The sequence below is a fragment of the Lethenteron reissneri genome, chromosome 7, assembly GCF_015708825.2.
Source record: "Lethenteron reissneri isolate LAM-NWPU_2019-01 chromosome 7, ASM1570882v1, whole genome shotgun sequence".
In the NCBI taxonomy this organism is placed as follows: domain Eukaryota; kingdom Metazoa; phylum Chordata; class Hyperoartia; order Petromyzontiformes; family Petromyzontidae; genus Lethenteron; species Lethenteron reissneri.
In genome coordinates, this window is record NC_083785.1 from 1,534,912 (window position 1) to 1,551,467 (window position 16,556).

Sequence of the window (16,556 nt, forward strand, 5' to 3'; positions counted from 1 at the left end):
AGTGAACGGAACTGCGTCGCGCGAGTAGGAATAAGGAGTTGTGCGGCTGCCTCGGCGAAGCATCGCACGAGGCATTGGGATGCTGCTGGATGCTTCTAGAGGCTACCCACGCGCCTCAGTCTGTTCACCCTGCGTACGCATCTCATGTGTTTGTCGCGGACTGTGCTTTACCCTATGTTATATACTATTTATTATAATGATAGTTTTCCATAGCGCGGTGTTCTTCCGGAACACAACCACCTCGTTGGCTGCTATAAATTTCCGCATGATGATAAGCCACTTCGCTGAGATAATTATTTACGATCGGCAGGTCGCTTCTGAAAAAAAGAAAGCTTCTACATCTCAGTGGGCTTCATCTGGTAAAATAAAAACAGTGTTGTAGCTTTAGTGATACCAACGGAGCCGTTTCACGGACAAGTACTTTCCTGCCCCCCCCCCCAGCCCTGGACGCACCGAAGGACCTCCGCTTCGACTCGGCCAGCCAGGACAGCATCACGTTCAGCTGGCAGCCGCCGCGCGCGCCCATCATGAGCTACGTCGTCACCTACTCGTCCGAAGTCGGCTCGCTCAACCGGCTCACGCCAGCTCCCGGGCCCAGGGACACCTCGGCCACCATTACAAGTAGAGTGAACAAAACGCTCGACACGTTCCATGATAACAACAACAGCAACACTGTGTGGCCATGAAAGGAATAATATATACAGTCTGTAACGCTACGTCTTATCATAATGCAAGTTGGGTATAACGCCCATAATAGAGGTTTTTAGGGTTGATCGCGTAAATATAAATGTGTCGTTAAACCCGCCACCACCCGACACAGCCAATTAGTCAGGTTTGTCACATAAACAGAACGTGGCCAATTCGTTACTAGTGTTGTGTGGTAGAAAAGGACGCTGAAGCCGGTCGTGTAGGGGCTGACACCAAACTATTTATTTAGGGCTTACGCCTAACTCGGGGGAAGGGGTTAACACAAGGGTTATTAACTAATCTCCCCAGGGGAAGGGTACTGGGAGTTCCCTACACCCCACCAGGCTATCGGGCTCTTCCCACAGCACTGACCGAGGGTTCGGCCAACTCGGCCAGCCGGGTAAAGCAGCCCTTTAGCCTGGCTCTCAATCCCTCTATCCCGGAGCCTCCTACTCCCCTAACACTCACTCTCTCGATTCCCGGCGAAGACCCCGTCCACGTCACGAGTCTCCCCTCAAATACCCCGGGGGGCATGACGTCACTTTACCCTGACGGCATTCCCCCGAGGCGAGTGTGACCGGACGTCAGCACTCCACTCCTCAACACTAGTACAGCACACCGGTGTTTTGGAGAGCAAATCCACAACATTTACACTCTGAGTACTGGATTTTCTTCCCGCGCCTCAGTCTTTGTTCAGCCTGCATTCGTATCTCACGCGGTATCGTGGACTACTTTACCCTATATCATATTTTATAACGCGATTTGTCCACAACGCGCTGTTCTTCAGGAATGCAACTCTTCTACTGCGTTATAGGAGAACAGACTGCAATAGGGGATGTTTCTGGTCATGGTCATACTTCATGGCACATAAATACCGAGGCCAGAGATGTTGTCGATGAGCATTGGAGACTCCACTGCACGCCATTGTGCCCGATGAGAGTTAAAGTTCATGAAAAAAATTCTGACAACAAGTTTTTGAATTGGCATATAAATAGTTACCTTAGGTAGATGTTTGGCAAGAGACAAGATCCAACTTGTCCGTCCAGTGCTCGCTAAGCTGCATTGGCTTCCGGTTGCCGAACGAATACGTTATCAGGTCGCGCTCATTGTACACAAAGCGTGTGCTACAAATGAACCACAATACCTCGCTGATTTTGTCAAGGAGCATAAACCATCACGCGAACTCAGGTCATCCTCGCAGTGACTGCCATACTATATTCAGGTGGATATGTAATGAAGTACTGTACAATATATTTTTATTGGGCCAAAGCACAAAGCCAAATTAATTGTGATGAGGTAAAGTGTGGGTACTACCTCTTCCAAAACATCTACCCAGTGTGGAAGAAGAGGCCAAATTAACCCTTTGAGGGGTTCTAGAACACTCTCTGACAGCAGTGACTTTCACAAGCAATTGCGGGGGCTGCTACACCTTTACCTGTTTTTGCACCACAAGATAATTCAAATGCAAATTGCTTTTGGCATCTATCTGCGTTTCTCGTACCTCCCCCCCCCCCCTTTTTTGTCGTTGGGCGAGAGGAAATGTTATAACTTACGTTTAACTTTGACTTTGGTAGACAAGAGTGAATGCTCGCCCACACACGGCTGATGTCGGCACCCCTCCCATTTCACAGATCTCCAGCCCAGCACGCGCTACACCATCGGCATCTACGCCGTGCAGAACAGCATGCGCAGCGCTCAGCTCACCGGAAAGCACCGCACAGGTACCGACGGCGAGTGGCCGGCGCCGCGACGCCACCGGCTGGCTCCTTGCCGTGTAACGGCGGCGTTTTGAGCCCGCCGGGGGCGAGGTGAAGTAGTGGCGGTGCAATGTGTCTCTGTGCGTATTAACCCGCTCGGTAAACCTTTTATAAACACTGGTAAAAGAAGGGCATAGCTCATGGTAGGCCATGTACTGCACCTTTCTCGGTACATTGCCTACCCGAGCAGAGTCCTTGAGACCTTTTTCCACCCACATCCCCGTTGAACATGTTTTAATATATTGAAATAGTTTGTTTTTTTATGGTTAAATGTCTCCCACTGCCAGTGTTTGTATGTTTATCTGTGGCGTTTTACTTTATCAGCTGGTACAACATCTACATATTAAAGCCCTAGTTTGTAATGTCTATTATCTTCAATTCATTGATGACCACAGGATGCAGGCCTGCACATATGCTGTATATTGAGGCCTGAAAAATACGTACCAGCCTTTTATTACCAGATCTGCTGTGGTCAGATCTACGTGGACTATATTTAACTTTGTCATTCTTGTCATCAATGGACATCGATGCAATTAATATTTCATGTGGAGATGTGTTGAATGAACTCAACATTTCTATATGTTTTCTGTTGCGATACAGCAAATACCTTATTGAAATTATGCCATGTAAATTAACGTGGTTAAAACTATATCATGAATATATACACAAACTTGGGCTTTAATAAAAGCTTAATGGTGCTTTATTAACGCGATCATGTAATCATTGATCACATGGTTATGCGTACACATGTGATCTGCTTGCTTTTTTGTTAACCCTCAAACCACATTCGCCCCTCTTCCCCATTCCCTTCTCCAATCCACATTGGGTTTTTTGTGCAGAACAAGAGCTGCAGCTTCCGCAGTTGGCTACTAGACCGCCAAACTTTCCCGCCCGATACATTCCCCCGTTTTTAGACATCCCTACGTCCTCCCAGCATTCGTCCACTGTCCTGGAGAGAGGCCCGAGCAGCGAATCGCGTAACCCGACATATCACACGCGACAAAGGCCTCTGAACAACAGGCAGAGTGGCAGGCCTCTGTCTGGGCAGAGAACTGTCGGCGATTTCCTCGCCGCGCTGACACCGAGGTTCGTAGACGCGACGGATGAGCACAAGCCTGCGAATGCGCAGTACAAGCCAGCAAACTCGCAGACGACCAGGCGTATCATTCCCGGGAGGTTCGTGAGACCCGACGAGTTGGCGGAGAGCGCAGTCACTCCGTCGTACGAACCGCAGGCACACCAACGGGGTCGGCCGCAGTTGGGGTCGCATCCAGAAGGACAGCAGCCAGTGTTCGGTAACTTCCGTCCTTTCAAAGCCAGAGTCGCTGCGATTGATAGCCACTCACCAGACCGGAGTGCGGCTGGCTTTACGCCATCTGAGGTGGTGTTCATGGACCGTGGCCTGGTACCAATCAAGACTGAGGACAGAATTCTGGGCCCCCAAGAAGCTGCAAAGACTCTGACCACTATCAGCTGGTCTCCGCAGCCACAGGCGTCTGAGTACCTATTGTCCTGCTACCCACTCAGCGGAGAGGGAGAAACAACACAGGTAATATGTTTGCTCTTTTGTGGTTTATATCAAACATAGCGCACTCTGCAAAAAAACAGCATTATCCTGCACTTAAATACACATTACGGCGTGTTGTATTCACATATTTTACACAAGCATAGCGTTGATACAAATGTATTGTGCTTGTATTTTTTTAATTGGTGTTTATTTTATTTTATCTGGCTTGACATGGTCAATGTAAGATTGTTCCTGTTCAACCTGGCCTCTGACGTCTAGTCAACCAAAAATGTATTCACAAAAATGTTTTTGGAAACGTGTGATAGTCTTTTTTCACATCTTATAGCATCGTTTTTTTACTACAGAGCGCGCAGTTCTATTCATTGAGTCATAAACTAGCTTGCGAGGAATCTCGCAAATATCAGCCACATTAGTGCATGTATCTCATGATAACATTCGGCTCTGGGAATCTATGCAATTAATGCACTAGCTTAAGTATCAATATTATTCAATCAATGCATTGTTCCTACCCTGGTATCCTGTATATTAGTTTCCTTCTTGAGATTATTCATCTCCTCGGTCTACTTCCGCCAACAATGAATCAACTATTCCTGCTTTAAACCAGTTGCATGTTATCTCTTTCAACATTTCCCCTTCTCCAATCTCCCCCTTGGTAACCATGCCAAGCATCTTCAACTTCCCTGAGTTTTGAATCTTCGTTTGTGCCTTTGGGGGAGCTTTTAAAATGTCCCTCTCTGTTTTATGATTTCAAATTTGCTACCTCCTGCAAAGGGCTTGCAATGCTTCTCTGAAACTTCAGTTGTACTTTTTTGAGTTTTACCATTTGTCAAAGTGTCGGCATCGGCAAGTTATTGCTAAAATTGCTCCTATCTCGACTTGTCTAAAATACGACATCGCCTCTGACAGCGTTGCTATTCTTAATTGTGATTCTGCGGTAATGAGGTTGTGATCTATTTCTGCAGCTCTCTTGAATTCTACTATTGAAAGCAGGACACCCTTGCACTCGCCCTTTGTAATCGGTGCTGGTGATGACCACGTCATGTTGTCACCATTCTTTTGGAACTGGTTACGACATAATTGCTGCCGGAAAAAAACTTTAGGCAGTCTATTTCCATAACGTTACTCTTCCTTTTTTCTGCTGCCCTCATGTGTCCCCATTATATATATATTGCAGCTGCTCAAAAGAAGGCCAGCAAAATTGTCTTGGCAGCAAATAGGCGTTGTGGTGAGAGGCATTCAGAGAATATGGCATTGGAACCAATTTATGGATAGAGGCGCCGTAGAACATTTAGCTGAAGTAGGATGTTTAGCACAAAATAAATTAATTACTGCATAAAATTTCGTCTTTCCTATATTTTTGGTAATTTTTTGGGCAAAAAAAGGTTTTCAAAGTCACCAATACTGTGAAATATGGGCACCACAGTGTCGAGATGTTAACTACCTCCCGCCTGATATACAGGAGCGCGTGGGTTCGATCCCGAAGCTGACGCCTGTTGTATATTTTAGTTTACGTGTCTCTCTCTCCCCATGGTTGCGTAGATATTTCTCCAGGTCCTCCAGTTTTTCCCTACACATTTAGAATCGACATGCATTTCGAGTATTTGGCTGCTATAAATTTCCACGTGATAAGCCACTTCATTGGACTATCATGTGTGGCCAGGTCGCTTCTGGAAAATAGCTATACAACTCCGTGGCCCTTACCTGGTAAAATTTAAATAGTTTAAATATAATATTTTTATTGATTCAAATATTTCGCTTGGAACATCTATTGTTCAGGGCATCAACTGACACAAATAGCCAATGTGATGACACCTCTACAAACATATTTAACCTATAACTTATAAAGTGTGGATTTATTCAACGAATATCACAGCCAGGCAAAACTTCAACCAATTCATACATAACACTGAACTAATGTTCTGCGTGTGAAGGGTTGACAATGCATGAAAGTTGCATTCGATGGGAGCGGACAATTGGGAATTATCCATTAAAGAGGTTTTGTTTTTGGGTTAGATCGTGTAAATATAAATGTGTCGTTAAACCCGCCAGCACCCTTGACGGCCAATAGTAAGGTTTGTAACTTAAACAAAACATGCCGATTTGTTATTACTTCAGCACACCGGTGTGTTGGAGTGTAAACCCACAACCTTTACCAATTTGAGTACCGTGAATTTCGCCGGTAATTACAACAACCAGCTTCACCAGCGAAATGTCGTTCTCAAATTGTAAATGGGGGTTTACTCTCCAACACCGGTGTGGTGTGACGTAGTAATGGTAACTACAAGCGGTCTCATCAGGCGACAGCCAGAATTGTGGAGAAGCCCTCCTTTTGTTTCGGTCTTAAATAGATGGGCGGGTGGTAAATGTGGTGTCGTCACTTGTGAGCCAGATCCGCGTGCCGGCTGGCACGTCGAGCGCCACGCTGGCGGGGCTGGCTGACGGCACGCAGTACAGCATCGTGGTGGAGGCCCTGCAGGGCACGCAGCGCTACCGCGTGCACGAGGAGGTGGTGACGGCGCGCGCCGTCAGCAGCACCCCTCACGACGGCGTAGGTACGGTACCGCAGCCAGGGACGCCTGTCTGTACGTGTGTACAGAGTCTGTTGTGGGGAGCGGTGGTGTAGTAGTTAGCACGCTGCGCTACAAACCCGGCGACTCGAGTTCAATTGCCGCTCACGGCCAAGACCGGTGACGATTATCTGAGCTCTTCCTGGGCCTCCTCTAGGTCGACTCGGCCTCAAATGAGTACCTGGTGTGGTGTATAAGCATCGCCACTGGGGAGACAAAGGCGACTGGGCATGGTGTTGGCCGCCCACCCCCTTGCTGTGGCAGCCTTCATAGGTGCTCACTATAACAACACTTTCCCCAACAGTCTCTTCAGGCTATAGGGGAGTCTTTGTCCCTTTTACTATAACGCTGCATTTTGTCATTAAGTGAATTGGATATAACGCGATGAATGTATAAGGGAACACATTTTTTATAACGCCGATGCAAAATTGGATATAACGCGATTGAGTGAACGGAACTACGTCGCGCGAGTAGGAATAAGAGGTCGTGCGGCTGCCTCGGCGAAGCATCGCCGAGGCATTGTGGGATGCTGCTGGATGCTTCTAGATGCTACCCACGTGCCTCAGTCTTTGTTCAGCCTGCGTACGCATCTCGCGTGTTATCGCGGACTGTGCCAGTTAGAAGAAGAGGTGCGAGTGGTTATGGAGGGGTTTGGGTAGGAATAGTGATGGGGTTTGGGGTAGTGATGGGGGTTTGGGTAGTGATGGGGGGTAGGCCTGGTTGTAGCTGTGGGGCAGGTTTAGGGAGTAGCAGTAGGATGGGCTCGGGAGAAGAGATGAGTTTTAAGGGGGCAATGGAAGCAGGTTATACAGTTGTCTATTTTTTTCTACTGCTGCTTAAAATAACGTGGCCACAATTTTGAGCAGTGTTCTAAAGCAAGGCTGTGTGCACATTACTTGTGCAGCATGGGCATGTCATGTTACACACATGGCTTGCTGGGAGGACTGAACTTAAGGTCGCAATGTCACCTTTTGTTGTCTACAAAATAACCATCTGTGTGTACAATTACCGACGTTTGTTTCCCGCCTGCACTCATTTTTTCTGTCTGAGACATTTCTCGTGGTTTACAGGAAGAGAGAGCGTTCGAGTCGGTTTAATGCGAGCACCACTTAGGCGTGGAGCCAATCCTCAAATTCCCCCTCTTGCACGATGTGCTGACCGTAGAAAAAAAATCGTCTAACAGTATTTAAAGGACTCCTATTGCCTTTCTGAATTTGACGTGTGGCGCAGGGGGCCAGGGTTCTATGACGGAGAGCGATGAAGACCTGTGCTTGGACACAGCCACAAGTATCTACTACTCGGTGGGCCAAGAGTGGGAGCGTCTTTCCGAGAACGGCTTCATGCTCTACTGCCGCTGCTTGGGCTTCGGCAATGGCCATTACCGCTGTGATTCGTCGCGTGAGTGAGCCCTCCCGCGCGGTGGTTCCCAAATGTGAACGCAGGGTCTGCCAGAACCGCACTGAACCTAATTGGTCAGCGTGTTCAGCTGAAGGTTTAACAAAGCTCTCGGTTATTCGACGTAGAGCCACGGAGGAAACTGGAGGGTACAGCGTGCCGAGTGTGTAGCTATTGTAGGGGCCCATTACTGAGCGTGACGATCGAGCAATACAAAGTTTAAATGACGTATTCGTTTACGACCAGGCCCTGTGGCAGGAAATATGCACGGGTAAAGATTCAGCTGCAATTGGCTCTTCAGTAACCAAGGCCCTCACCGCCTGTCAGCCTCCAGTCAGCCTCTAACAATGGATGCACTAAACCTATAAACGTTGAGTGAACTCTTTCAGCAAGTACCAACATTTGTAGAAATGAGTAACCGTTGCAAGATCAATATTTTACAGTAGCATTCGGCAGGTTGTCATTATTGTCAAGGCTAAACAGTAATATAACTATTTTGAGTACATGTTTTCCATTTGGCACCCATCCTAGCAGATGTCTTCAGGTCGGGAACGGTGACTGTAGACTCGGTCACGGGCGGACACAATAACAATCGAGTAGACCAATGGGGAACCGTGTTTAATGTTATATTGAGAGATTACGCTGCAACAGAATTTGGGAACCACTAACCTCTAACGGTGCTTGTCTAATGGGAGTCCGATCCCAGCTTGCCTGTCCTCACAGTGAACACAATGAGTCACATTGCGGTTCTGCAAAGCTTTGTTGGAGTCATTGCTCGCCCCAATGAGCCCATGTGTATACTTCCATGACCATATGCCTCCTTGAGATTCTTAGAGAGCCATATGGTTATCGCAGATATACATAATGCTCATTACTGATTTGTGGAGTGGAATTATAGTTACCGGGAACGTATCAAGTTTATGAGCACACTTATTTCTCGTTTTACTCATGATAGATTTTTTGTTATGTATTTTAGGTGACTTTTTTATTGTAGTTTTATTTAGGTAAAAGTGTTTGCATTGCTTGACTATGTCGGACATTTTCAGAAATCCTATTACGTAAAAATGTAACAATGTTTGCAATGGTATCCATATATATAGACACGGATACCACTTTGTGGGGAAATCAACAGTGGTTTTCCTACGCACAGACTTAGCCCCCACCATAGGAATGTGAAATTTCCACCACTGTCCCAGGGGGTTGTACACAAGAGATGAGCATGTACGCCTCGAAGCTCGTTACAGCAGGAACTCTCTGCGACATGTACGCACTCTGTAGCCAATAACCTCTGCCGTGTAAACAAGCGGCTCCCTTTGCTGGGCAAATGTGTGCCCCCCCCCGAACGTGTGCAGGTTGGTGCCACGACAGTGGTAAGAACTACAGGGAGGGCGAGACCTGGGACCGCCCGGCCGACAACGGGCAGATGCTGACGTGCACGTGTCTGGGCCGCGGCAAGGGGGAGTACAAGTGCGAGCCGCGTAAGTGCTGTGCCCGCTTCCTGTTTGCGAGCAGCATTTTAAACCCCCTGTCCCCGTTCAGGGTGGTGGGTGTCCCGTTCCACCGCTGAATCTCGGAACACATAAGCGGCTCTGCGTTAATTTTGTTAAGAGAGGCGTCGTGGTAGCGCCGTTATTTTTAAAAAACGTCCTCACCGCAGAGAACTATTGCGACAAGATCGCACTCTGTGATTAGCTGGTGCCAAACTGTGGCCACACACACTTGTGGAAGCCTTGGTACCAATAAAACATTTTATTTTAGTTTTTCTTCCGGGTTTGTTTTTAATAATGTACACATACGTTATCGTAACGGGAAAGGGTTAATTCGACTCCAGCCTTACGGCTGCGTAGGTGTTGCCGGATGCATCGTACCCCGTGCCGCCCAACTGTTTCGCTCCACGTGCTGGGAGCTTTTTAAGTCATGAACAAAATACTGCAGTGTCATTTGAACTTCTGATTTAAGAAACAAGATGCATCTTTAATCTTTTTTTGTTTCCCCCCCCCGCTCCCTTTCCTAAGTAATTTTTTTCCTCGCCTTCCCCCTCCTATATAAAAGTACACACGCCCCACTCGCGGGTCCCCACTCGGTGGGGCAGCAGCTCGCCCAGTCTCTGCCCCCTTCTCTCAACTCAGCAGCACAGCGTTTGGGACTTGTGTCTGCGAAGTTTCTGTAGCCCCCCCCCCTACGCTGCGGTTTGTGCTTTCTACCAGGCTCCTATTTATATGTAATACAAAACATTAAAAAAATCTATATTTTTTGTTGCTAATGCAGATGAGGCGTCGTGTTACGATGAAGGGAAGATGTACCAGGCCGGCGATCAGTGGCGCAAACTCTACCGTGGTGCAATGTGCACCTGCACCTGCCTGGGAGGGCAGCAGGCAAGGCCCCCACCACCAGCCTGCACTCACTGCGCACTGCCCTGCCACTTCTTCACATACAGCGACGTTCGAATCGAGCGCAACGCTTCGTCAATAAGACTGTGGCCTTAAAAGGGAAATATATCATAGGTGAAGTTTCGGGAAATGGCCCCCCGCAACTACGATTAGCATGGATGTTTACGCACGATCCGAAAGACATTCTACATACATAAATTAAACGTTACTATATATATGGTTTGAAGAAGGGAAATTGCCTGAATTTTCACCGGTTACATTTATTTTCCTTTTAAGGCCACTGTTTTTTGACGAACGTTTGACGTCTCTTGTTATTTGTGCTTGTGCACCACTGCCCAACGCGGCATCGCCAAACAATTTAACGTTCAAATGATTGTCAATTTGAGTGGCTTCCTTTTTTAATCGTGGCAAATTTGAATCGTACACTTAACGTGACTGAGAAAGCATGCCCCCCCCCCCCCCCCCCCGATACATTGTCCAACGTGCTTGTTGTTCTGGCAGGGTTGGCGATGTGAGGAGTGCCGTAGTCCCAGCGAGGAGGATGCAGGGAGCAGCCACACTGCTGCTGCAGCCTCCCACTCGTCTTCTGCTTCCCAGGGAGTCTTCTCCCAGTACATCCAGAGTGTGCGACGGAGCGCTGTGAGTCCTTCCCACGTGACTGTAGGACAAACACAAAACGCCATTTTTGTGAATTAGACTGTGGGCCAGTGCTCGTCAATCCTCTTCCGGTCTTTTTGTTTGTTCCTAAAAAGAAATACAACAAAAAATCTCTTAATTAAAATAAAGTCTACGGAGCTACCCCATGGTGTAATGAACTTGCCGTCCAGAGGTCACCGGTTCGATTCTACCTTCCGGCACAGCAGTTGCAATCATGGGGCTAGGTTATCAATCTGCCTCTGCCCCAGCCAGTAATATGAATGGGTCCACTGCAGTTAGTTGAATTGGCAGGTTGCGCATTGTGGGGTAAAGTGGGGGTAGAGTTGACCTAATACCTTTTGAGCGTGCTCCCTCTAGTAGAGGCCCAGATATGTCCCGGGGATGTCCAACACAAGCTTGAAGCTTCATTAAATTAGGAAAAACCTTTTTAGAATCGACAAGCGGTAAAGGTTGCAGCCCTGCAATTGGAAGGAGGCATTACCGTCTGCTAGTTTTTGTTAATAATTCTCCACAATGATGCAAATTATTTGGCTGTGAACCCCCCTTGTTGAATTTTGTTTCAACTGAGTTAATCCCCTTGCCTGGACCCAACATGATTCTGAGAAATTAACGTATGAATAATGAACATCCAATATTTAAACCTGTTGTCCATTTTGTGAGGTATCCAAACGAGCTAGTAACTACAGGCGAAATAACAACAACAAAAATCGACGGATGCTTTGCATGCGTAACATAATGTGTTTGCGCTAGCTGGTTACCCTTGGTAACCACTGTTTACGATCAGTGAGTTTAGAAAGATCTTTTATATCATTCTAGGTTGCCATATTGATTTAAATGTTCTCGTAGTACATTTTTTGGGAGATTCATACATGATTGTCAAAGCATGTTTTTTTTATGCATGTTCACTACAAGTACGTGTGGTTAATGCGGACTTGATTCCTTGCAAAAGGTTTCTCTTTGCACATTTTAACATCTGTTTTATTGCCAGAAAGGGTAAACCCTATTATTATTTTTCATACATGATTATTCACCAATAACTGTCATGTATGATGTAATTTCACACATTTATAAATCGCCTCGCGTAGCCCGTGGGACATTGCCACGTAGCCCTGGTTGAGAACCATTGGTTTAGAGGCCCCCTCTACAAGGTATTGGGGGCTACTTTTCCACGTCTTGGAAGAGGTTTTAAAATCCCGTGTAACTGTACTGCAATTGTTACCACTAGAATGTGTATGACTTGCAAGTCTGTCTCTAATTGCTAAAGATTCAAACTCGTGTTGAACAAACCCAGAGGGGTTAGGTTTTCATCTGGGCTGGCATTACCTTTTTACAATGGCTCGTAATTTGGTTCTTTGTATCATGTCCCTGCTGAAATGTGAATTTGGATGTCATAAAAAAAACTGCTCATGTTTCGTGAAGAAAGCGGTTGGCTTGCGACACTTTTCAGTATTTATTTTGTTTCTTTACAGGGAACCAACTGTGCCTTCAATTGCAGATGAGAAACATTTTGAGCAACAAGCCCCATCCCAAATCCCCTCGCCCATCCTCGCAACCGCGTCGTCCACACGTGGTTAAATAATGAAACCTACTCAAGCAAAAAAATAAATCGGATTAAGCTTCCACTTCCAATGTTTTTAATCGTTAAAAGGCAGGATTCAATGTGTAGGGCAAGTAGCGTTCTTGAAATAAGTCTGCAAGGATCCTTAAATCAGTGGCCATACCGAGGCTGATCTTTACTCGCTATGAAATTTAACAATTTTAAGAGCTGAGCTCTAAACCTGCCCATGGTATTAAGGCAGGGACACCGCAATAAATAATAGCAGTGTTTGAAAGTGCCTTTTTCCATTTTAATTTGTTATCTGCGCTGTGTCGTTTGTTGGAGATTGTTTTTCTATCAAAGAACAACATCCAATGATCATTGTGGTAACCATTGACAAGACAGTGCTGAAGTGATTTTGCAGTGAGTTACTTTTTAAGGATTTTTGCTGTAAGTATTAATCTCACGTGCTAGATATGATTCACTTGCTTATTTAACCAATTTAAGTGATTAGTTTCACCTGCAGTAGGCCTATGCCTTTTTTAGCTTTCGTGTATTTTGAATGTTTCTCTACAGTGAAAGGTAACGAGTACACCACCAACGGTAGATGTTAGAAATCCACGTGGAGCTTGCAAACTAAACACTGTTTACTAAAAACAAGTTTGATGTTTTAAATTACTTTTTTTAATGCCTTACATGTTACCTTTGTCTTTGCTTTTCGTATGGAAAAAAATAAATGTTTTTTCTACTTGTGTTTGAAGTGATATAAATTTTGTATTTTAGAAAAAATGCAGATTTTTACATTGTAAAATGAACGTAGCACGTGAGAATACAGTATGCATTTCCCCCTCACCAGTGTCAATTTGACGTAACGGTGAAGGGGTAAACCCTAGAGACGGGAACAGAAGTAAGCAGAGGAAATTCTGTTTTGAAGCCAATTATGGATCGCCATTGAAAAATAGCTTCTTGGCTGAAATGGGCCTTCCCTCAAATCCATGTATTGACTGCCTGAATTAAAATGGCAACATTTCAATATGTATTTTGTCACACTTTGGAGCTTCTGGTTATTTCCTTTAAACTACTTTTATTGTGTCTGTGTCAGTTCACATGAAAAATGTGTTTACAGACAAATCGATGCCACAATGAGAACGATCAGCATCACGCCTAAGAGTTCTCTCCAATAACCTGCCATAGAACATTAGGCAAGATGCCACTGCACTGCTAAAGTACAATAAGATCATGGCCAACACAACTACCAATACACCAGGACATCAGGATATTTGCCACCAAGCGGGGCAAAAGTCCTGCACACTATTCTGGAGTAATGCTGAGACGCTTGTAAAGAGCAAAAATGACATCCGCGATTGGTGGCGTGAAAGTTGGATGGCCTGCGATGTCCTGGACAAGCAACTTATTGGAGACCCGACACAGGAAGTACACCTAGCTTCAGCGTGCAGAGAGCGCAATGCACTGCTGCTCAATTGCATTCAAATGGCACATGGCAGGTGCGGCTACTTTCTACACATAATAAATGAGTCGCCCTATTCTAACTGTAATGAAGCATGTATGTTGAACTTCTTTTGCACTGTACATAGCCAACCGTGCTAATCAGAGGTGTGGGGAAGGACAACAATCTAAACGCCAAAAGCAGTTCTAAAGAAATGAGTTTTCATACTAGATTTAAAAGTGCATAACTCCAGTGGCTTTTTAATATCGGAAGGAAGAGCATTTTAGACGGCCACAGAAGTGCATATGAAAGCGCGCGATGCGGTGACCATCTTTGTTCATTGCATAGCCAAAAGCCGCTGCGAGGATGACCGGTATTCGCGTGATGGTTTATGCTCCTTGACGAGATCGGTGAAGTATTGTGGTTCATTTGTGGCGAGCACTTCGTGTGTAATGTGCGCGACCTTATAATGATGTATTTGTCCGGCAACCAAAAGCCAATGCAGCTCGCTAAGCACTGGACGGACATAGTCGGATCTTGCAGTACCCCATCACGACACGTGCCAGAGAATTTTGTAAACGCTGCAGCTTGGTAATGTTTTGCCATACGTCCCCTAGAGTAGTGAATTGCAATAATTGAGCCTTGTCGATACATTGCTGCACGCAACTGTGTTGGTTATGTATTTATACAAGTACAACCAACCACTTCCCATTACATGCTTATACAGGAGGTATTAACGCTACATATCAAGCAACTCCCGAAGCCATCAAATGCATTGCCAAACTCAAAACACAGTTGCAATGTTTTGTCAGTTGCTTTTCAAATGCCATACGAACAGACTACTCTTCAAAATTTATTCTACGTGTTTATACTTCAAAATAGGGCTTTAAAGTGAGTAATAAGCACAGCAAAGGAAAAGTTACTTCCTAATTTTATTCTGAAAGCTGAAGCCATGTGTGCAGTAGCAGTTGTCGTGTTGGAATGAGACGCCGGTCATTGCAGTTGATGGCCGTGCATTCCATCCTTTGTGGGCGATTCGCTCACAAACCACATTAACATTCTCAGCATTATAACATGTCACATACCTCTCGCAAAAATGCGTTGTTACCTGGTTTCTAAGCATTGTACACATTTACGGAGTCCACTTTGTGATGATGTGTAATTGGCAATCGACTCATTTGGCATACAACAAAATATTCTTTCAACTATTCAAGAAACGTTAACTTATAAAGGAACTAAATTAGCAATTATGAAGAAAAAACACCGTGCGCAATTATGTGCTAACGTTTAGACATTAATTATATTCGCTGCATTCTCAAAATTGTTCGACAGTTGGGATTAATATGTAAGTCTTTGTTAATTACACATGCTACCTTAATTTTTAAAACATCTGAAAAAAAACACTTTGCTAAGATGTTTAATGTTGCAATTTGCTAATATTTTTGTCAATTTAGGAGGACTATTAGAGAAGCACACTTTTTCTTTAACATTTTAGTTTATTTCTTTAGTGCTGACTGATGCAGCACAGTTGCAGATGTGCACTCCTTCCGTATGGCTGATGTAGACGCAGAGCAACAACTAGAATGTCCACATTCAGGTGGTTAGGCCAGATTAACCGCGTCAGGAACAGCGTAGTGTATCATCGCTGTGATGTCTCCTTCGTAGTTGTGGATCGGGGCATTGCGTCGTATGTTGTATGGGTCTGTTCTGGATGATTAGTCGCACACTGGAGAGTTTTTAATTTTCCATTTGTGCATCAGGTATCCGCATTACTGCCATGGTTTGTGCGATGCAGTTTAGGGTGGAACATGAGCTTCGCGGAAGAGCAAAACCAGGGATCTTCTGCACTCATTTGTATTAATAAATTAACATTGTGCAGATCTAACTCGTAGTATCTGTCAAAACAGTATAGAATATATGGGATAGTGCCATACATAATGGACCTAAGCCTACGGTGGTAGGTGCCATTACATATTAACTTTGTGACAATACAAATTAACCTTGAGTGCAGACCAGAATTTCAACCGGTGCAACAGGAATCCATGTTGCCATGTGGAAAACGTGTTGGGATGCCTCCATGTCTTGTGAAGGTTGCTCCACTCTACTCTCCCATGAGCACACACACACCTTCACTTATCCGACTGCAAGCAGCTACTCGGTATGGTACATCCCAAGCGAATGTACACCAATGCTGTGGCTTGACACACAAGCGTTGTCATGATGATGGTACACTTGCCTTGTCGAGGAGTGAGGCGGCTTTAACCCGACATTTAATATGAATCTCACACTGATGCAAGTGTAAGGGATAACGGAGAGTCTGAACCCTATTCGTAAATAAGTATACAATCGCTGGGTCTAGCGGCTCTCATGGGTTAGAATAGTGAGCTCGATTCTAATTGACTAGGAGTTCTCACAGGAGGGAGACGCCGACGTAGGGCACGCCCAATCGGATTCGAAGGTGGAAAACATTCAAATCGGATTGGTCGTCAGGGAACCTTAAATGGTAATGAGGGGGTCGGGTTGGGGGAGACCGTTGGGAGAAACGAATGGGATCTGTGGAGAGTCGTGGAAAGTTCCAGAAAAGAGGAAGG

General features: G+C 45.5%; 1 protein-coding gene across 1 annotated transcript in view; it reads left to right on the forward strand.

The window, feature by feature from the left end:
- The window catches only part of LOC133358777 (tenascin-X-like), a 151,946-nt gene extending 138,675 nt beyond the window's left edge, over positions 1 to 13,271 (forward strand). The window contains exons 80-88 of the mRNA XM_061577225.1: positions 442 to 621; positions 2,319 to 2,408; positions 3,284 to 3,993; positions 6,362 to 6,524; positions 7,770 to 7,937; positions 9,287 to 9,412; positions 10,203 to 10,309; positions 10,826 to 10,963; positions 12,451 to 13,271. Coding sequence (XP_061433209.1) covers positions 442 to 621; positions 2,319 to 2,408; positions 3,284 to 3,993; positions 6,362 to 6,524; positions 7,770 to 7,937; positions 9,287 to 9,412; positions 10,203 to 10,309; positions 10,826 to 10,963; positions 12,451 to 12,480 — 1,712 coding nt within the window. The 3' untranslated portion in view covers positions 12,481 to 13,271. The remainder of the gene's footprint in view (positions 1 to 441; positions 622 to 2,318; positions 2,409 to 3,283; positions 3,994 to 6,361; positions 6,525 to 7,769; positions 7,938 to 9,286; positions 9,413 to 10,202; positions 10,310 to 10,825; positions 10,964 to 12,450) is intronic.
- Positions 13,272 to 16,556: the final 3,285 nt, after the last annotated feature.